This window comes from Pseudorasbora parva, chromosome 22 (genome assembly GCF_024679245.1).
Source record: "Pseudorasbora parva isolate DD20220531a chromosome 22, ASM2467924v1, whole genome shotgun sequence".
Lineage (NCBI taxonomy): Eukaryota > Metazoa > Chordata > Actinopteri > Cypriniformes > Gobionidae > Pseudorasbora > Pseudorasbora parva.
Window position 1 is genome coordinate 8111155 of NC_090193.1, and position 22190 is coordinate 8133344.

Genomic DNA, 22190 nt, shown 5'->3' on the forward strand with positions numbered 1-22190 from the left:
AGTAATGATGCTGAAAATCAGCTTTGCATCACAGGAATAAATACATTTTAAAATAGAAAACCGCTATTTTAAATTGTAATAATATGTCAAAGTATGATTTTATTTTCTTTACTGTACTTTTGATCAAATAAATGCAGCCATCGTAAACTTAAGAGACTTAAGTTTACCATTGAATTTAGGTCTTCCGATACTTTTGGCAGTATAGTGTATGTTGGATAACAAGATCATTAGTGAGCTTCAAGCGTAATACTGTGATAGTTTGCCACCTGTGCTATAAGTCCATTCATGAAAGGAAATGTCTCACTACTAAACACTCCACGGTCAACTGTTAAAGGGTATCATAACAAAGTGAAAGCAACTGGGAACAACAGCAATTTAGCCACGAAGTGGTTGGCCATGTAAAATTACAGTGCGGGGTCAGCGCAATAGAGTCAATAGCTACAGACCTCTGAACTTTGTGTGGTCTTCAGATTAGCTCAAGAACAGTGTGTAGAGCGCTTTATGGAATGGGTTTCCATGGCCGAGCAGCTGCATCCAAGAATGACATCACCAAGTGCAATGCAAAGCATCAGATACAGTGGAGTAAAGCACGCCACTACTGGACCCTAGAGCACACTTATCTGTCTGGCAATCTGATGAATGAGTCTGGGTTTGGCGGTTGCTAGGAGAACGATACTTCCCTGACTGCATTGGGCCAAGTGTTAAGTTTGGTCAAGAGGGGATTATGGTGTTGGGTTGTTTTTCAGGGGTTGGGCTTGGCCCCTTAGTTCCAAGGAACTTTTAATTCTTCAGCATACCAAGGACATTTTGGACAATTTCATGCTACCAACTTTGTGGGAAGTTTGGGATGGCCCCTTCCTGTTCCAACATGAGTGCACCAGTGCATAAAGCAAGGTCCATAAAGACATGGATGAGTGAGTTTGGTGTGGAGGAACTTGACTGTCCTGCACAGTCCTGACATCAACCCGATAGATCACCTTTGGGATGAATTAGAGCCGAGACTAAGAGCCAGGCCTTCTCTTCAAACACAAGTGCCTGACCTCACAAATGCGCTTCTAGAAGAAGGGTCAAAAATTCCCATAAACACACTGGAAAGCCTTCTCAGAAGAGTTGAGGCTGTTATAGCTGCAAAGGCTGGGCCAATTCCATATTAAACCCTACAGATTCAGAATGGGATGTCATTAAAGTTCATGTGCATGTAAAAGCAGGCATCCTAAAACCTTTGTCAATATAGTGTATTTTGAGCATTGTGTGCTTCATTGAAGGTAATATTTTTCACAGTGTTTTAAAATCTTTTTATTTTCATGTTAAAATGCAGATTTTCATTGTGGTCTCAGACTGTAGGTAAGACATCAGACGTGCCTCTCACTGACCATCTGTCTTTCTTCCTCCAGACGACCACAGTCGAGTGAAGCTCAGGCCTCTGGCAGGCAAAGACTCCAAACACAGTGACTACATCAATGCCAACTATGTGGATGTGAGTGATGTCTGCAGAACACATTGATGTGAGCCTTTGTTATGAATAATAACTTGACTGTGTGATGTATATTTCTGTATCTCTCTCCGTTACAGGGCTACAACAAACCCAAGGCCTACGTCGCAGCTCAGGGTCCTCTCAAATCCACATTCGAGGACTTCTGGCGGATGGTGTGGGAACAGAACACCGGCATTATAGTCATGATCACTAACCTGGTGGAGAAAGGCAGAGTGAGTTACGACAACCATTACAATTTCGGAATCATCGAAATATTATAATTCGCCTCTTTAAACTTTGTCCTCTTTTCGCGTGCGTCTCACAGAGGAAATGCGACCAGTACTGGCCGACAGAGAACAGTGAGGAATATGGTAATATTGTGGTGACGCTGAAGAGAACCAAAGTAATGGCGTGCTACACACTCCGAATCTTCACTATCAGAAACACCAAAGTAAAGAAGGTAAACGGTTTTCCTCTCGCCTCCCTCTCTCATGCTACGTAAAAACACTGAAAATGGATCATTCAACACAATGAGTGCCATCATTTATTGATTTTAGTGTTTAATAAACCAATTCCGTTTTGTAGTTCTTTTGGGGTTCCCCATATTAGTCCCTTATTGTTCTCACCCTGTGTCTTGTTAATCTAGAGAATATAAGCCCCTGTGTTTGGTGTGTTGGTTTGTCAGTTGTTTGTTGTGTTCCTGCCCTTTGTGTTCCTTGGTTCCTGTTTGCTTGTTAAAGATCCTGTTCCTCTTCTCTCCCGGCCTTCCTTGTTCCCCTGTTACACAATGGCATTTATACACGCTTATACACGCTTATACACGGTATTTGTTTATTATTCAGATAGACTCTCTTCTAACATCCATTTTAAAATCACCTCATCAAACTGGAAAAGGCACTCATTTAATAGAATGATCCATACATTAATAATGCATGGTTTGACCTGCTTTCCTTTACCTATGCGAAGGATTGTGGCAGGGTTGAGCATTAAAAGCCAGAGGAAAAAGTCTTAAGGAGCTTATGCGAGGTCCTGGCCTTCACAGCGTCAGTGAGAGTGATCTGCTTTCTCTGTAAATCTCTTTCGTAATACGCAGAGCCACACCAAGGCCTCTGGCGGCAAAGAAATGAGGCTCTTTTTATAGCAGCCAGTTAGATATGAGTTTTTGTGCGGGAAGGAAAATGCATGTATGGTAATGTATGGTTAAAAAAAGCTGACATGCTTGTGTACTTCTCTACTGTAGTTTGAATGTCAAGTAAGGGTTATGTGAAGATATGCTGATTAATCAGGAGTTTGTGTTTAATGACTGTCAGATGCAATTCCGTTGTCTTTTTTATTGCTTCTTGCCAGGGCCACGTTTCTGAAAATATCCTTGCAATTATAGTAAAAAAAAAGGCGGCCTGAAAACGATTCTCACTAGTAAAAAAATGTTATACATGTGTCAGTATTGCACATATATTACGCAGGGTTTCAGCAGGTCTTAAAAAGGTCTTGAATTCAATATCATGGCATTAAATCAGGGCCCTATGAAGATGCAGAACATGTGGACAGAATTGCAAAAGCCATTATTAAAAATGGAATTTATTTTTGGATTAATACATCAAAAGTAGGTCAGTGCACTTAAAGGGATAGCTCACCCAAAAATTGTAATTCTGTCATCATTTACTCACCCTAATGTCGTTCCAAACCCGTAAGACTTTTGTCCATCATATAAAGTGATCGAGTCTCTTTAGAAAATGTGGAATAAATCGATTGATTCATGTGGATTAGTTTGACGATATCCTTTTTGAAGCATCAGAGTGGAAGTTGCTTAGACTGTCAATGGAGGGACAGTGTAATTCAATCTAACCATTAAAGCAGAGTCCAGAAAGCACACAAAAACACATTTCATAGGGCCTTACATTTAACTGCAATGATGTTCTTCCTCGGGATTTTTATTTTCCAGTACAAATTCAAAACATCCTTAGATCAAGATACATGTAATGCATGGGTGTCGGAAGCAACAAAAAAAAATATGTGGGTTGGTCCTCTTCCAGAAAAAATGTACTGGAGTAGATGCCATTTGCATTAAGTACAAATATATCGCCTTGTTTACTAAATGTCTGGTTGGGCCAGACAAAATGACGGAAAACACAGAATTATTTACAGCAGCAATAGTGCGTTATCTAGCGGTATCAGATTTTTCCGAGGTTCAAATCCGCCTTCTGCTGAACTTACTCTACTCCATTTTCCCAACACATATCAGATCGAAGAGGCATTTATATTCAATAGAAATCAGGAAAATATTAGAAAAGGAAAAAAAGCGATTTGATAATACTGTAAGTGTTTATCAGCTAGGGGTAGATAAACAGACATGTGCTGATGAACTAGAGACGATTAAAGTGAGTGAGTCCAATATCATTGGTGTTAAAAAGTGGGTGGGTCTTGTGCCACACACATGGTTCAGACGCCCATGATTTAATTACATGCAAAATAAAGAAATTAAGCCTTGTTTCCTGAGAAATTGAAATTGAAGGTCACAGTTGAAATTGGAGTTTGTGCTTACAGATATCTGCCATTGTGTATGAAAATTACTTACATTTGAATTAAGTAGATTTTTATAAACCCATTGAGAGATATTTGTTCTTGTTTTAATAATAAAATCACGCTATGTTCCGTTCAATTCATTCCTTATAATTTCTTTAATTGGTGTTAAAAATGTCTTAAGTTATTCATAAAATATTTGGGGGGGGGGTTGTTTTTGTATTTGTTTTATTTGGGGGGGGGGGTGTTTTGTTTTTTGTTTTATATTTGTGTTGTTTTTTTGGGGGGGTTGTTTTATCTTTTGTATTTGTGTTGTTTTTTGGGGGTGTTTTGTTTTTTGTTTTGTATTTGTGTTGTTTTTGTGGGGGAGTTGTTTTTTTGTTGTTTTTTTGTTTTGTATTTGTAATGTTTTTTCGGGGGTGTTTTGTTTTATGTTTTGTATTTGTGTTGTTTTTTGGGGGGGTTGTTTTTTTGTATTTATGTTTTTTTTTCTGGGGGGTGTTTTTTATGTTTTGTATTTGTGTTGTTTTTGGGGGGGTTGTTTTGTATTTATGTTTTTTTCTGGGGGGGTTGTTTTGTATTTATGTTTTTTTCTGGGGGGGTTGTTTTATGTTTTGTATTTGTTTGTTTTTTGGGGGGGTTGTTTTATGTTTTGTATTTGTTTGTTTTTTGGGGGGGTTGTTTTGTTTTTTGTTTTGTATTTGTTTCGTTTTTCGGGGGGGGGGGGGTGTTTTCTTTTATGTTTTGTATTTGTGTTGTTTTTGTGGGGGAGTTGTTTTTTTGTTTGTTTTGTTTTTTGTATTTGTAATGTTTTTTCGGGGGTGTTTTGTTTTATGTTTTGTATTTGTGTTTTTTTGGGGGGGGTGTTTTTTTGTTTTGTATTTGTAATGTTTTTTTCGGGGGGTGTTTTGTTTTATGTTTTGTATTTGTGTTGTTTTTTGGGGGGGTTGTTTTTTTGTATTTATGTTTTTTTTCTGGGGGGTGTTTTTTATGTTTTGTATTTGTGTTGTTTTTTGGGGGGGTTGTTTTGTTTTTTTGTTTTGTATTTGTGTTTTTTTGGGGGGGTTGTTTTGTATTTATGTTTTTTTTCTGGGGGGTTGTTTTATGTTTTGTATTTGTTTGTTTTTTTGGGGGGGTTGTTTTGTTTTTTGTTTTGTATTTGTTTCGTTTTTCGGGGGGGTGTTTTCTTTTATGTTTTGTATTTGTGTTGTTTTTTGGGGGGGGGTTGTTTTTTGTTTTGTATTTGTTTTGTTTTAGGTTTTTTTTTTTTTGCTTTTTGTGTCTCAGTTTGTTTCTCATTTTGGTTTATTTTAAAAACTGCAGACGTCTGTGTTTTTCTTCTTTGTCCTTTTATGTCAAAGAGTCGTATATACACTCTAAAAAAGGCAGGGTTGTTTTAACTTAATGTTGGGTCAAATATGGACTAAACCAGCAATTGGGTTGTTATCGTCATATTAGCCAGTTGTAAGACTTTCGTCTGTTTATGTTTGCAGGGTCAGAAGGGTAACACTAAGGGTCGTCAGAGTGAGAGAACAGTCCTGCAGTATCACTACACTCAGTGGCCAGATATGGGTGTCCCTGAGTACACGTTACCTGTGCTCACCTTCGTCAGGAAGTCCTCTGCTGCACAGACTCCAGAGATGGGCCCCATGCTTGTACATTGCAGGTAATACACACACTTCCACTGGCTAATTTAATGGCTGAAGGGAGCAAACAAAAACAGTTTTACATGTTATTAATGTGTTTTCCTCAGTGCTGGTGTGGGCAGGACAGGAACTTACATTGTGATTGACAGCATGCTACAGCAGCTGAAGGATAAAGGCTCAGTCAATGTGCTGGGTTTCCTCAAACATATACGAACTCAGAGAAACTACCTGGTCCAAACGGAGGTTGGTCACCAGTCCAAATCTGTCCTGTTTGTTTGTGTCATCTAGCATGTCTCTTTAGCTCTCTGTTGCTTTGTTTGTCTGTCTCTGTGTGTTTAGGAGCAGTATATCTTCATCCACGATGCCTTGATGGAAGCCATTCTTGGGAAGGAAACAGAGGTGCCCTCCAGTCAGCTGCACAGTTACGTCAACAACATCCTGACGCCGGGCCCAGGGGGCAAAACACGACTAGAGAAGCAGTTCAAGGTGAGGACTATATCTCTCCTTATGCAAATTCATTTCAACAAGCATTTTCTTTCCAAACTGATTGCAGAACTGCTATGCGCGACACATTCTCAGCATATCAGAAGATATTTTTAAATGCACATTTATGCAGAGAAGAACTTTTATCGCTTAATACTTTATCATTTCATACCCGGTTAGCACACTGTGACTTACAACCCAAGCCTGACAGGTTGTGTGGGTAAAATGTGTGATATGTGGCCTGCTTGAATTTCATGAGTTTATAAAATGTTTTATTGAGCCCTGAAAATCTCTTTTTATGGTTCCGTTTGGTTTGGCTCAAATACCTGAATATAAATCCAAATCACGTTTATTTGGTAGGCTACAACAACAACTGCGGGGCATATTTCCTCCCTTTGGATTGGAGTTGCAGTACTTAATGTGATAAATCTTTTGTTTTGTTAAAAAATAAGAGGTCATCATGTTGTTTTTGTTTTGTTTGTTTTTTTGTATAATTTTCCTTGTATTTTTACTTTTCTTTTCCTTTCTTTTGTTTATTGAGCCTTGAAATTCTCACTACTTATGGTTCACAAGACTCCATATTACATTCCTGTTGAATTCAAAAGGTTGGCTTTGTCTTGTGATGTATACATGCTACTTTGAAATAAAGGAAAAAATGTGATTTTTCCAATATGCACAGCTGGTGACTCAGTGCAATGCGAGGTTTGTGGAGTGCTTCAGTGCTCAGAAAGACTGCAACAAAGAGAAGAACCGCAACTCCTCTGTTGTCCCATGTGAGTAACATAAACTAAAATATTTAAGACAATTAAGGCTTATTAGCATTAAAGCGTATGGTGCCCCTTAAAGGGATAGTTCACCCAAAAATAAAAACTATCCCATAATTTACTTACCCTCAAGCCATCCTAGCTGCATTCTTCCCGCAGACAAATACAATCAGGGTTATATTACAAATGTACTTGCTCATAAACATTTATAATGGCAGCCCAAAATTTTCAAAAAAGTGCATCCATAAATTGTAAAAGTAATCCACATGACTCCGGGGGTTAATAAAGACCTTCTGAAGCGAATCAATGGATTTGTGTAAAAAATATCCATATTTAGCACATTATCTAGCTTCTGGCAGAGCACCTTTCGTATTTAATTAATGAAGAAAGTGTAACGCCTTTCACACTTTAAAATGCTAATGTCCAATGTTATAACCGCACCAGTTACTCTTTTTTACACATCATCATCGTGCCAGTTGTGTTTTTCTTACACAACCCCATCGATTAGCTTCAGAAGGCCTTTATTAACTGCGTCTGGAGCTGCGTGGAGCACTTTTATAATGGACGGATGCACTTTTGTGGGCTTCAAATTTCGGGCTGCCATTCACTGCCATTATAAAGCTTAGAAGAGCCAGGACTTTTTTAATATAACTCCAAATGTATTCGTCTGAAAGAAGAATGTCATATACACATGGCTTGAGTGTAAGTAAATCATGGGCTAATTAAAATTTTTGGATGAACTATCCCTTTAAATGTAAATGTAATAGCACATCCACTGTATTTATTGCTTATTGTGTACTGTTGTCTCTTTTTTCACATTCCATGGCCCTTTATGGCAATGATCTTTACAAATATTCTAGTCTCCAGATTGCAACAAATCTTTCAAAATGGTGCTTGCAGCACTGTTTGAGCTAATGAGATCACATCACTGACCTGCTCTGTTATTCTGCATCCTGATTGGCTGTTTTTGTTCCTCTCAGCGGAAAGAGCACGTGTTGGTCTCGCACCGTTGCCTGGAATGAAAGGCACTGATTACATCAATGCGTCTTATATAATGGTGAGCATCCAACACCCCCACTGCAGTTAAACATTAACCTGTACTGGATTTCAAACTAGCACAAACAAGCAGAAAAAATGTTCTTTTTTACGGTTGTAAGAGTGAACTTTTGCTGTAATGTTGGTATTACAGCAACTGTGAACTGGTTTTGAGCACACTATTGATTCAGATGGTATGTAGAAAATGGTTTAAAGAGGGTTTTTTTTTCTTTTTTGAGTGTCTTAAATATATGATTCTGTTGTATACTGAAAGCCAAAATAATTTATTGCTCCTTTTTTAACGTTTCCGTACTATTACTAGGGCTACTACAGGAGCAACGAGTTCATCATTACCCAGCATCCCTTGCCTCACACCACTAAAGATTTCTGGAGGATGATCTGGGACCACAACGCTCAAATCATCGTCATGTTACCAGACAACCAGGGCCTGGTGGGTATTCAAAAGTCCTTCTTGCCTTGAGTGATGTCCTGCCTCTAATTAGGGAGGCTCATGTAAATGGTATAGACTGTGCTCCTCAAGGTCAGCTGATCCCTTATTGTGAGCGGTGAATTATGGGAATTGATTGTAAGAGCATCGTCTTTCTGGAAGTCTTTAATTACTCTGCGTTGATGCTCACTCACGTTTGTTCCCGCAGGCGGAGGATGAGTTTGTGTATTGGCCGAGTCGAGAGGAAGCCATGAACTGTGAGGCGTTTACAGTCACCCTTATCAGTAAAGACAGACTCTGCCTCTCCAATGAGGAGCAAATCATCATTCACGACTTCATCCTGGAGGCCACACAGGTCTGTCTTTGGAGGAAAAGATTGAAACTATAGAATATATCAATAACTGTATGTACTTGAATATTATGTTATAATAACATTAATTAATTGCATTTAAATCTTAATAATACTAAATATCATTTATGCACTGCCTTTTACAGTTTAGTGTCTGTAAGATTGTTTAAGTAAGGGATAATGTAGACCCAGTCGGTTGTTATCGCAGAATAATCCCCGACAGCGGAGTGGTCTTGCATCACTCTGAAGGGGTTTATTCTGCGATAACAACCGGCTGGGTGTACATTATCCCGCTTATTACACGGCTACTAGTCTCAAATAAATTAGTCTGCATAATTATAAACTAAATTAGACAAAATATTGTCTTCAGATTAAATATTTTATTAGCTCTTACGCAAAGCTTCCACGAAGAAAAACAGTTCCAAACTGCTTTAAGCCTTTATCTATTGCTGCTAAATGTTGAAAATGAATGCTGAAAGGGTTAGTTCACACAAAAATGAAACCAAACCTATGATTTACTCACCCTTAAGTCATTATAGGTGTATATGATATTCTTCTTTCAGACAAATACAATCAGAGGTATATTTAAAAAGTCCAGGCTAACGTTAACCCAAGCAGTAGTTGTAGTTGTTTTTGAAGTTCATAAAAAATGCAGCTGTCCGTCAAATAATGTGCTCCACACGACTCCGATGGGTTAATAGAGCCTTTCTGATTTGAATCGATGTGTTTGTGTAAGAAGAATATCCATATTTAAAACTTTATAAAGGAAACTTGCCTTGAAGTCTTCCATTGTAACCCATGGCTGTTTATGCCACAAGATGGCGCCAGCGTTAAGCATAGAAGTAGTACCGGTCAAGATCTCATAGTACCCGGATGAGCGGTTGTTATCTGGGAATAACATACCTCTGGAATGCACGATTGACCAATCAGAATCAAGTATTTCACAGAGCCGTGTAGTGAAAGAAGTAGCCGTGAAAGAAGTTGATCGGTTGGATCGCAAGTAGACGAGGAACACATATACCTGTTTACAGCTGGTGTTTTAATCCATCTCCTGTCCACACGTTTAACTTCTGTCCTGATTTCTTTGAGGGGAGGGTCCATGGGCAGGTAAATGTGTGGGTTTTTTTGCAGATCAACGCTGTGAGTGTGTGTTAGAAATCAGGAATGGTGAGAAAACATTGTGCTTGGTACGCTTTTCCTCCTTTAATCAGACTTAGGTCTCCATCTGACCAAGTTTAAATCCCGTCTGGCTAGCGCGCCTCCCATAATGTTTATGAGTGAGGTCAGTAGGTGGAAAGGAAACAGTCTTTCGTGGGTGTTCGAACACATTCGACCACTTGAGCGTTTACACCACGAAAGCAATACATCAAATGCATTTTCGATTACCTCTGGAAGTGGTCAAAAATGGACAAACTCAAAACGTTTTAGACGTAAAATGTACTGCTGAATTTAGTGTCGTCCACTTGTGATCCAAACCAAAATGCATCTGAATATCAGGTGTAAGCTCCAAAAGGCTGCATTTAATCAAAAATACAGTACATACAGTAATTGTGAAATATTGTTACAATTTAAAACAACAACTTGACACATTACTATTTGTAATGTTTTTGAAAGAAGTTTCTTCTGCTCATCAAGCCTGCATTTATTTGATCAAAAATACTGAAAGAACCTGAAACTGAATTTTCAGTCTTCAGTGTCACATGATCCTTCAGAAGTCATTCTAATATGAGAATTCATTTTCAAAGTTGGAAGCAGTTCTTCTGCTTAATATTTTTTCATAACCTGTGATACTTTTTTATAATACTTTTATGAATAAAAAGTAAAAATAAAATTATAATTTAAAAAAAGAAGCAAGTGTTTTAAAAATAGAATTTTTTTGTAACAATAATATACACTACAAGTCAGTAATTTGGGGTCAGTCAGTCAGTCTTTTTTTTTTTTTTTTTTATTCAGCAAGGATGTGTTAAATTGATTAAAAAAATGATAGTGAAGGAGATTTATATTATTTGAAAATGTGTTTTTGAATTTTAAATAAATGCAGTTCTTTTGAACCTTTTATTCATCAAATATATTAGGCAGCAGAACTGTTTCCAACACTCATTATAAATCCGAATATTAGAATGATTTCTGAAGGATCATGATCACTGAAGACTGGAGTAACCATCCAGAAATTCAGCTTTGCATCACAGAAATAAATGATCATTTAAAGTATAATAAATTGAAAACCAAATATTTCTAATTGTAATAATATATCACAATATTTAAAAAAAAAAAATGCTGTATTTTTGACCAAATAAATGCAGGCTTGATGAGCAGAAGAAACTTCTTTCAAAAACATTACAAATAGTAATGTGTCCAAACTTTTGGCCTGTACAGTGTTTTTAATTTGTAACAATATTTCACAATTACTGTACATTAAATTATTTTTCATTTTATTTAGGATTCATTCAAATTATTATCTCTCTCCTTTTCTCTCTTTAGGATGATTATGTTTTAGAAGTTCGTCATTTTCAGTGCCCAAAATGGCCAAATCCTGACGCCCCCATTAGCAGCACCTTTGAGCTCATCAATGTCATCAAAGAAGAGGCCATGACCAGAGATGGACCCACTATAGTGCATGATGAGTAAGTAATGCTCTTTTATTCAAAATGTGCTTCTTTTAATTTACAGTTTGGCTTAGAAAACCTGTATACTCCTGAAAACTGCCTCTGGCTTTAGGGGCTGGAATGAGAGAAACATTTGGTTCAATCACAATTTCCATACTAACTATAGGATATAGGGCCTTGTTTTAACACTGAGCACATGGTCTGAAGCGCATGGCCCAGGTACGCTTAGGGTGTGTCCAAATCCACTTTTGCTAAAAAAAAATATTAAAAAAAACACGCCAGGCATAGGCTCTAAAAGGGTTGTACCTATTCTCTTAATGAGTCATGGGTGTGTTTTGGCCGTAACGCGCAATAAACCAATCAGAGTCTCATCTCCCATTCCCTTTAAAAGTCAGCTGCGCTCGGACCAGGGCGGAATTTGCGAGTGGAAAGACTGAACGCTTCTCCAGAGAGGAATCCTTTTATTTGTAATATTTAAAAAAGTTTTGTGTGCTGCTGCACGTCCCTATGTGTGTAATAAGAAGAGTGTATACTCGTTAAGTACCCACCTATAGGCACATATTACTAACACATCCTTTAAATAATAATACAAAAATACTGCGCTGTTGACTTTAGAGCAGGGTTTTGTTAGTCAGTGGCAGTCGCATTCAGTTCCTTAAAATAGCAACTCGCCAACAATGCGCCTGAACACACCTGGTTTCTGACCAGCACACCCATGGGCAAACAGATGGGCGCGAGGGAATTTACTATTTAAATAACGTGGCGCTGGACGAGAAAATGATAACTGCATCAGGCTGAAACTAGCACAAAAAAAAAACAAAAAAACACTTGCATCACTCCTCACTCGCATTGCAACACATGTATGACAGGGCTCATATTTTGTAGCATGTCAGAAATTAAACATACTACAAAATGATTTCATGTTTTGTGATTTGAGACTTGATTCATACTTCATTTATGCCCTTACCCTCACCACCATAATACATACTTTTTGTATAAATTCTCAAACATTCGCTCTTGAATCCAAATCTTTTAGAGCTCATTCTAAAAATTCGATGGAGACTTCAATTCAGTCTCAATTTTCAGAGGAAATAAAAGGTCTTCCATTTAAGACTACAAAGAGTTCACATTCCTTCAAGCCAGAAGTATCTCTCTGTCAAACACCAGGGAGACGGTGAGTGCAGAAATAGCTCCACAGGAGAGCCAGATCTTTGCTTCTGTCAACAGCTTCTGCGGGAGGAGCATTTGACTGACTAGCATAACTTCCCCGCTAATGAACGCGATGCTAATTAAGACAGCCATCTTTTCGAAAGCTCTTGTGGTGATACCATAGTAACATTACACATTTTGAAAAGCTCAATTAGTCTGCCATGTTTATCAGATGAGGCAAGCAGGCCTCATTAACATAATGAATAAACATGAAGGGGCCATTCTTAGTCATTTTGTTACAAAGTGATGTCTGCTAAAATTAAGGAATACTCGTTAGAGCTAATTGGATCACAGCACCTTAGTGTGTCAAACAATAGAAACAGTAATGGATTCAACTCCCATCGACTTAAATATAGTGTTTATTGTGGGAGACTTTGCACTGCTGTGAGAGAGAGAAGCAAGACAATGGTTTCATGATCTATAGAAAGGAGTAAATACAATGAAACTAGAACTTTGCAAGTTGGTGCATTGTAATAAATTGTGTTTTAAGTAAATATGGTTATGGTTATACAGTGTAAATGTTATAACTTTTATAAGTTATACAAGATTCAATGATTTTTTTTTTTATAACCCTCATCCTTCCGTCGCACTTTGTAACAAATCCTTCCCTCACGGGTCAAAATGACCCGATGCCTTAAATTATACTTATTCTTTTATTTGTCTAGAAAGCTTATTTAATTTAATTTTATAATAATATTTTAATGCTTATTTGGGGGGGGTTTACCTTTAAATTACAAGATTTTATGAATAAATAATAAATAACTAGTCACTTTCTTCACATTCCCCGTTAAGGAAGAATTTGTTCCTTTTTTAATTTTGATCACAAAACTCCTCAAACAATTAATTGTTGTTGTTTTTTTGTGTGTGTGAAAGTGACACAATACTCCTAGGGTATTGGACCACTCCGATGAACTGTCTATTTAAAAAAAAAAAAAAAAAAAAAAAACATTGGGTCACAATGACCCAACAGAAGGATGAGAGTTAAATCAGTTTAATGTAATTTGAAGTTGAAATGACTTAAACATCCAAGTTAATTGTACTTACTTTTAAGTACAATTAATTTGGATGTTTAAGCCATTTCAACTTAAGTCAAGGCAACTTTTTTGCAGTGTATTTATGGGCTGTTCATACAAGTTTCATTTTTTGAAGATAAAAATAAAGTTTCGTTATTTCACACTGTCACACTGCCTTATTTTTATTTGTTTTAATTATTTATTTAAATAATTTATTTAGTGGCTTTTTAATTTTTTTTATTTAACTAAATAAATTCTGCACTACGCTTTAGTTTCATGAGAACTTACAGGTCTTAGAGTCAAAATTAAGAATCACGTCTAGTGTGAGTACGCACCAAAAGGTTGAACAACATTTATGTTTGTACATTCACTAGATATATGATATACAGCTGTGTTTGTGTGTGGATAGGTTTGGTGCCGTGTCTGCTGGGATGTTATGTGCTCTCACCACACTGTCGCAGCAGCTGGAGAGTGAAGGAGCTGTGGGGGTCTATCAGGTGGCCAAGATGATCAACCTCATGAGACCAGGGGTCTTTACCGACATTGTAAGTGTTTGTATGTTTACAGGTCATATTTAAAGGTTTAGTTCACACACAAAAACCCTCAAACCTAAACGACTTTATTCTATAGAATACAAAAGAAACCTCTGGCTAGGGGAATTTAATTTAGCAGTAAACTGACACTCACTTTAATGCTTAAAAAGGCACCAAAATTCTTACCAAAACCAAATTGATCAGCAAGAATTATTTTACAGAGCCATGCACATAGCATGCAGAGGAAGAAACATAATTTGATCCATGACTAATTAAGTTTTCCCGAATAAGAACAAATTTGTTCCCATGACTTAATTCCGTAGACTGTAAAAAAAAAAAAAAAAAAATGGATGTCGTATCCTTGACATCACCCGTAGGTTTCTGAAGAGAGTTTTTGAAGCCTCAAAGTTGGCCGTTTGCATCTTGGCAACGCGTCATCGCGCGTCGCCCGGGATAACTGGAGCTGAGGTGATGTGATGACTAACAGACAGCAGACAAATGGCTATCCACCTGTCACTCAAAGTGACCACGCCCTTAATTATGCAGACATTTAAGGCTTTATATAATGTTATTTTAAAAATCACCCCCTCACCGTTGCCATAAAGGGCAAAATCAGCTGTATAGACCAAAAACAAAATTTGTACCAGGCTGTAAACATGTTTTTTTTGCTGTAAAGTTGGCCATTTAAACGAGATTCTGCTAGTGGCCAGTTGATGAATTGCACTTTAAGTCACTTCTGTATTGGCTTCAAGAGAAACTGGGGGAGGTTGCTGCTTGCGTAATTCCCAAATTGGAACAAATTCATACAACTTGGCCACAATTTAACTTAAACAGGGAAACAAATTAATAAAATGTTTCCACTCATTTTGTCCACACAATGTAATAATTTGTTCCCAAATTCCAACAAATTAGTACAACGCAGGGCCATAACCACCATTGGCATTTATAATTGGAAATGGCCAAATTGTCACAAATTGTTCAGTGAAGATGAGTGTGAAGAGTGTGAATGCTTTGAGGTTTTTACAGTGAAAGAGTGGTACGAAAGGCCTGTAAGTAGCTAATATTTAACAACTGTTTTACGATGGATATGTTTAATGACCCACAGTAACATACTGTGATGCAAACCACTCAACATTTGTTAAATGTAATTTTGAATTTAAAATATGCAATCATTTTAAGGATGTCATTCATAAATTAAAGTAATGAAACAAACTTTTTTTTACAATGAGCAATAAAAACATTGCATGTATATTATATTAATATATTTTGAAATGGATTAATTTATAACTATATGTGCTATAATTAGACTTAGAACTTATTTTACCGCTCTTTTTAATTCCCTTTAATCCATTTGAATCCTTTAATTTCTTTACCACCGCCTTTAGAATGACTTAGAACAACATTGTCAGGACGGAACTAAAATGAGGGAATAAACAAATAAAAAAATGTATTCTTGGTTACAATATCTTTTTTTCTTCTGCATCTTATGTGTAAGATCTTAATACTTAATCCATTTTAACAGTAAAACTGTCATCCGTCATGTGCCACTCAGCACTTCACACTCCAGTCCAGTAAGGCCCTGTCCCAAACGGCACCCTAAACCCTCACGGTCTTCCTCTGAGTCTGCACTTTCACGACGTAATGCCGCAAGTGCACATTTCCATGCAAACATAAGAGTTGCGTTTCTGCCACCTACTGGACTGGAGTTTGAAGGAAAGCACGAGGCCACATCTAGAGATCAGAGGTGCTTCTCATTTCTTATTTGTGGATCCACGTTTCCTTTCCTCTGTCATAGCCTCACACTCTTAGGATGCGAGGGACGGATCACCTGTGCGTCCTCTCTCATGACTCCTCGTGGGCTGAATTCGATCTGTATTCAGTTCACGGGCTGGATGAGCGAGGAAACGAGGAACAATTTGAGCTTGGCTCAATTCCATTGAGAACATCCTACTAAAATCATAGCGTTATGGCAACACATTCTTTGCACTGTCAGGCATCACTTGCATGTTATTTTTCTTCAAACCTGTCCTCTGTGCCTCATTCTACAGTACTGTTTTATGTCTCCCTCTGTTTTTCAGGAACAGTACCAGTACCTTTACAAAGCTATGCTCAGCCTGATAAGCACGAAAGAGAACGGATCCAGCCCCATGTCCCTGGACAGAAATGGCAGTATGGCCATGTCTGACGAATCGGACCCGGCCGAAAGCATGGAGTCCCTCGTCTAAAGCCCCCGAGCGCGGAGACGCGAAGAGGCACTTAATCTAACTTTGTAAAACTTCAAGGACTAAGACAGACTTTTTCTGAGGCCTTTTTTGCCAGAACTCTTGGTTAAAAGAATAACCTGATTACTTTTTTACACTGATAAAAAGTTTTTGATATTTATTTTTTCGCCATTTTATGTCTTAATGTTATCCTACTGAACATTTGCACCGACGTTTTTGAGTTCACGACAAACGAAACGAAATGAAACACAGTTCTGTCTAGTTTGCACTATGAAATATCAGTGTTACTGCCTACTCCACATCTCTCTCGCTCTCTCTGACGCGCCCTCGTTTTGACATTCCATAGTAAAGCTGCTCTCCGAAGCTTTCGCAATGACCGCCACAAACGAAAAGCATTTTTCCACGCACACCTCAGAAGCTGGAAAAAGAGATTTATCCCACGTCCAACTTGCCAACTTCAAATTCACAGATGAAGGACCATATGAGCAATGTGGACTGTTCTTTTTAGTTTGTTTATTTGCCCGAATAGTACATTTATTCATTCTGCTTCTAGTTAAACCCATATTTACTTTCGAAAAGGTGGTATTAAAACAGCTACTGTGAACTTTTGTATGATTCATATTCTGCTTTTAATATATATGAATATATCGTATATCATGATAACTTGTGCTTTTGTAAATGTTAACTGTCAGTCAGTGCGCTCGGTTGAAGGATCCGCAGAGCTCACGACTTCTCTAGCACCCCCTGCTGGTTTGATTTCGCCATTGCTTTATGCTGCAAGCTGCTACCTGTGTCACTCGAGTTGCAACCGGACAGGTAATGACATCATGTGACGCGTCACCTATGGAGTTCGTTGTGTCATTTGCCCACTTCATTTTGTAATTTTATACTGCTCTACTTTGTCCTTCGTTTTTCTTTTTAGAGTTCTCCGTCACAAGCCGTCCCATCACTTTGAGAATAATGTATACAAGTCTCTCGATGCCTTCTGTACAGTCTCATTTCACCTCGGCAGGTGTGTGTATGTGCGTGTGTGTGATATAGGTGTGTGTGTTGTGTTTGGTATTGACTGGTTTTACTAGAAACCTGTAGACTCTGTCAAAGCATTTCTTCACTAAACAGACTTCTTCCATCGAAGATCCTCAGATACGCTAGGAAAAACAGTTACTGTAATATCATAAGCGGTTCTCTCATGCCATACAGCACAAAGGCCTTGCTAACATTACATTAGAATCAGTCTTTAAAAAAAAAACAGGGGACCCGTGATTCATTAATTTTTACCAAAGACTAAACTGTCATTCACTTCATTCACGAAACATGTGAGAAAGTCATTATTTTATTATTGGGTAGTTTGAAAAAGAATGTTTTTGGTAGCGTCTTGATTCCACATGTAAAATAATGTTTTGCCTGTTTGTCTTTGTCAAAGTTGCTCCACTACAAATGTTTGTTTCCCAGGTCACCTTTATTTTTGTTCGTTTTTATGTTTGTAATTCAAGTGAATGAGAATGTATACTATTACTGATTTCTTTTGAAGAAGAAAGCTGTTGAATTTTCTTTTGTCTTTTGAAATGCTTTGGAAAGATTGAAAACGTTATGCTGTTAAAGGGATAGTTCAACCAAGCATAAAAAGGACCCTATGATTTACCCTCAAGTCTTCCCAGCTGTATATGACTTTCTTCTTTCAGACGAACACAACGAAAAAATCCCCTGACTTTTCCAAGCTTTATAATGGCAGTGAATGGCTGTTTCTGTTTTGAAGTCCATAAAAGTGCATCTATCCGTCATAAAAGTGCTCCACGGGGTTAATAAAGACCTTGGGAATGGAAGCCATGCGCTTGTGTGAGAAAAATATCCATATTTAAAACGATATAAAACTAGCTTCTGACAGCTGGCCGTACGCATTGATTTAAGGCGAAAGAGTAACCCTGACGCACGACGTATTGATGAACGTGGAAACGCGAAAGATAGAAAAAAACAAAACGAGTCTAAAATGAGAATTTTTAAAGAGAAATGTCGACGATAAGAGAAGAGAAGCTTGAGTTTGTTGCCCAGCCGTATATGTTTAGAGGCGTCAAAGTCAGGGGTTACTCTTTTGTCATAAGTCGTCTTGTATAGGCCGTCCTCCGGAAGCTATTTTGGTTTGTAAAGTTTTAAATATGGATATTTTTAAAATGGATGACTTTACTAACCCCCCGGAGCCGTATGGATGTTTTTTTATGATCAATAAATGCACTTTCATGACCATTCACTGCCATTATAAAGCTTGGAAGAGCCTTATAAGAGAAAAGAAGAGTGTCACATACACCTAGGATGTGAGTAAATCATGGGCTAATTTTCACTTTTAGGTGAACTGTCCCTTAAAGATGGAGAACACCAACACTGAAGGTGTATTTTTTTCAGTTAATGTCTTGTTTCTCCTAAGAATGAGGCTTGAAAAATGAAGTCACTCATCTCTCCAACATTTGGGGTAATATTCTGACTTTGCCCGTACATCATGTAAGGTCATTGAAGGTGACACGTTGCATTTCTAAATCTTTTCTTACATGTATGTTCTGTGGTGTCCTATTTTCCTTTTCCCTAGCATTATTTGTGGGTTGCATTTGCAAACATTTGCATTATTATGTACATATCTTATAGTGCTTCATTAACCCATCGCTCTCTGAAAGCTTTGTATCCTATAGTCGCAAGCTTTATATTTTCATATAAATCAATTTTGTTTGTTTTTAGTTTTGTGTTTGGTTCTCATATTGATGGTTAACACAAAATGTCCCCAGATCCTTCAGAAGGTGGCTGACATCTCATTCCAAACACACACACACACACAACAATCATAAACTATAAAAGGCAGTGATTGCGGTATTTCTTTGTTTCACCCTCTTTGAATCTAAATCTAATGTTTCATTGCCCAGAAGTGCAATAGAACAGCTCTTGTAAGGCAAAGAATAATTCTCCCATACAAAGCAGGTGGGTGTCTCCATCATATTCTCTTTTTGTAATCTGGAATAACACACAAAGGAATTTTTCTTGGGTTTTTTTTTTTTTTTGTCTCTTTTTTTCTTCTTTTTGTTGAAAGTTATATCAAAGCATTCTATTATAGTGTTATTTAATATGTAAATTGTATTGCTATACATAAAATAAAATATGAGTTTTGATGTACTTTAAGTAAATCTTCATGTTGTACATTGTGTGGAGTGAGTCTATGGTGCTTGTTATTTGTATTTGATTGCTGCTTTGGAATAGTGTTGCAGTCGAGAGACTAAAACCAAGGCAAGGCAAGACCGAGTTAAGACCATCACTCCTCAAATTCATCTGAAAGGTCCACATTTACTGCCGGGAAATCAATAAATACAGTTAGAATAATAAATAGAGCTGATGCCAATCAAGGGAATTCTCTGACATCAAAATTCATCTTAGCATTGCGGAGGTGGCACAGAAGCCGCATTTGAATTGGTAAAGTCTCCATGAACTCGAGATGGAAGTTTTTTGGCTTTTATTATGAATGTTAGCCTTGCTGTTATCTATAAGCTAGTGTGCTCCAAAACAATGACAACATTCCCATTTAGAAGATATAAGCATTCAAAACTTACAGTCTCTCACATCCACCAATATGGATCAATGATTTTGATGACATCACTCTGATGCCCTCCAGAATCTGAAGCCCCGCCCCCCTACATTATAAATAGACGCTGAATCTGCAGCTGAAATTGATCACTTGTTCACACATTTACTATTTTCTGCATGGTGAAGATAAGCTTAATATACGCTTACCATTTGGGTGAATGAAGTCTGGTTTCACATTAGTGTGCCGCGAACCGCCGCAGCGTGCACAGTCTGCTCCGGTCCAGACACGATAGCACACAGCGAATATGATCCAGTGCAGACCAACATCTCAGACCTATTTGAATTCTGCACAGAATGCTCTTTTAAAGCGATATGGAGGAGAAACGGTTAGAGATTAGGAGGAAACCACAGCTTTCTGACGAGTTTAATGGCTCTGGCCAGCAGTGATATAAACTAAATGCTACGTTTTTTTAAAAGGGAGGAGTTGTTTGATATATCCCGCCCTCTCTTCCGTCAACACATTGAGTAATGTTGAGCATTTCAAGGAACTTTACTGGGCCAGTAAAGGCAATAAATAAATAATGCTGAGATGCATGTTTCAAAAAATACATTTTTATGTATTGGACATCAATGTTTGCAATCATGCTCATATTTGTGAAAACTCTTGTGATATTGCTTAATTATAGCCTAGAAATCTAGACGCACCCTAGCGGCAGCAAATTTAATTTGCCCGCAAGTGTGGTCAAGCAACTCTCAATTCTTATCTGAGCTGTATTCCTCAGAATCTGGACGGCCCAATCACATCGTGTAGGTAGGCTATAGAGTCGGCGGGCGGGGCCATAATGACGACGGCCGAGTTGCGTTTGCGTGCTTCTAGTAACACAGTCTTAGCGGCGGTCTTTCGAATCAGCTCTGGCCGCGCCTCCGGAAGACTTGGAGTTAAGCTTTCCTCTGAGAAAAGAACAAAGAGCGGCACTGAAGTCATTCTTAAAAAGGGAAGATGTGTTCGGAGTTTAGCCGACCGGATACGGCGAATGTTTAATCAGTCAGCGAGCTCCCCTTCACCGTCGTTGCTCCGGTTGGTGTACCGCTATCCTATCGCGTGCAGAGGGAGTTTGAAAGACAACCGTTTATCCCGCCCCTCGGATTGAGCCCTGTCTATGGTGAGTTTCCAGACCAAACATCTTGATGTGGGTCTGGCTTGTCAGGCTAGCTTAATTATATCTTCTTCTTCTTTCGGCTGTTCCCTTCAGGGGTCGCCACAGTGAATCATCTGCCTCCATCTATTTCTATCCTCTGTATCCTCTTCTCTCAGACCGACTACCTTCATGTCCTCCTTCACTACATCCATAAACCTCCTCTTTGGTCTTCCTCTTGACCTCCTGTCTGGCAGCTCTAACCTCAGCATCCTTTTACCGATGTATTCACTCTCCCTCCTCTGAACATGTCCAAACCATCTCAACCTGGCCTCTAACTTTGTCTCCAAAACATCTCACATGGGCTGACCCTTGGATGTACTCATTCCTGATCCTATCCATCCTCGTCACTCCTAAAGAGAACCTCAACATCTTCAGCTCTGCTACCTTTAGCTCTTCCTCCTGTCTTTTCCTCAGTGCAACTGTCGCTGGTCTCACAACTTGTCCTGTATACCTTTCCTTTCATTTTTGCTGGGTACACTTGTATCACACAACAGACCTGACACTTTTCTCCACCCATTCCAACCTGCCTGCACACGCTTCTTCACCTCTTTTTCTACACTCCCCATTGCTCTGGACTGTTGACCCTAAATACTTAAAATCCTGCACCTTCTTTACCTCTTCTCCCTGTAACTTCACTGTTCCACTTGGTTCCCTCTCACTCACACACATGTATTCTGTCTTGCTGCGACTAACCTTCATTCCTCTTCTCTCAAGAGCAAACCTCCACCTCTCTAGACTTTCCTCCACCTGCTCCCTCCTCTCACTACAGATCACAATGTCATCTGCTAACATCATAGTCCACGGAGTCCAAATTATATAATTTGTTAAAATAATTCCAGTGAAGCCATGTTTTACAGTGAATTAAGAACCGTTAAGGGGCGCGAGCACTGATCAGACAGAATGAGTTTTTTGCAGTGAGAGGCACTTTTTCAAAATTGCTTTTTATTGGCAGTGAGCGTTTTGCACGCTGTTCATGCACCCCGGGCGCCGTGCATTTTAGCCGTCTGAATGGCTACCTTGATTAAACTAATAAAAGAACCTAGAAAAATATAAAAAACGCACCTCACCTTTCCTAAATTAAAAACCGTCATCCACAAAAAGGCAGTGCAGTGCCTCGTGTTTTCAAACCTG

At 38.3% G+C, this 22190-nt stretch overlaps 1 protein-coding gene across 3 annotated transcripts in view; it reads left to right on the forward strand.

Annotated features, from left to right (window-relative positions):
• ptprga (protein tyrosine phosphatase receptor type Ga) overlaps positions 1-19466 on the forward strand; it is a 360225-nt gene extending 340759 nt beyond the window's left edge. For all 3 annotated transcript variants that reach the window (XM_067431991.1, XM_067431989.1, XM_067431990.1), the window contains 13 exons: positions 1395-1477; positions 1573-1707; positions 1800-1934; positions 5488-5660; positions 5748-5883; positions 5980-6126; positions 6803-6896; positions 7868-7944; positions 8245-8373; positions 8579-8725; positions 11201-11343; positions 13957-14092; positions 16159-19466. In XM_067431991.1, coding sequence (XP_067288092.1) covers positions 1395-1477; positions 1573-1707; positions 1800-1934; positions 5488-5660; positions 5748-5883; positions 5980-6126; positions 6803-6896; positions 7868-7944; positions 8245-8373; positions 8579-8725; positions 11201-11343; positions 13957-14092; positions 16159-16305 — 1682 coding nt within the window. In that variant the 3' untranslated portion in view covers positions 16306-19466. The remainder of the gene's footprint in view (positions 1-1394; positions 1478-1572; positions 1708-1799; positions 1935-5487; positions 5661-5747; positions 5884-5979; positions 6127-6802; positions 6897-7867; positions 7945-8244; positions 8374-8578; positions 8726-11200; positions 11344-13956; positions 14093-16158) is intronic.
• The last annotated feature ends 2724 nt before the right edge of the window (positions 19467-22190 follow it).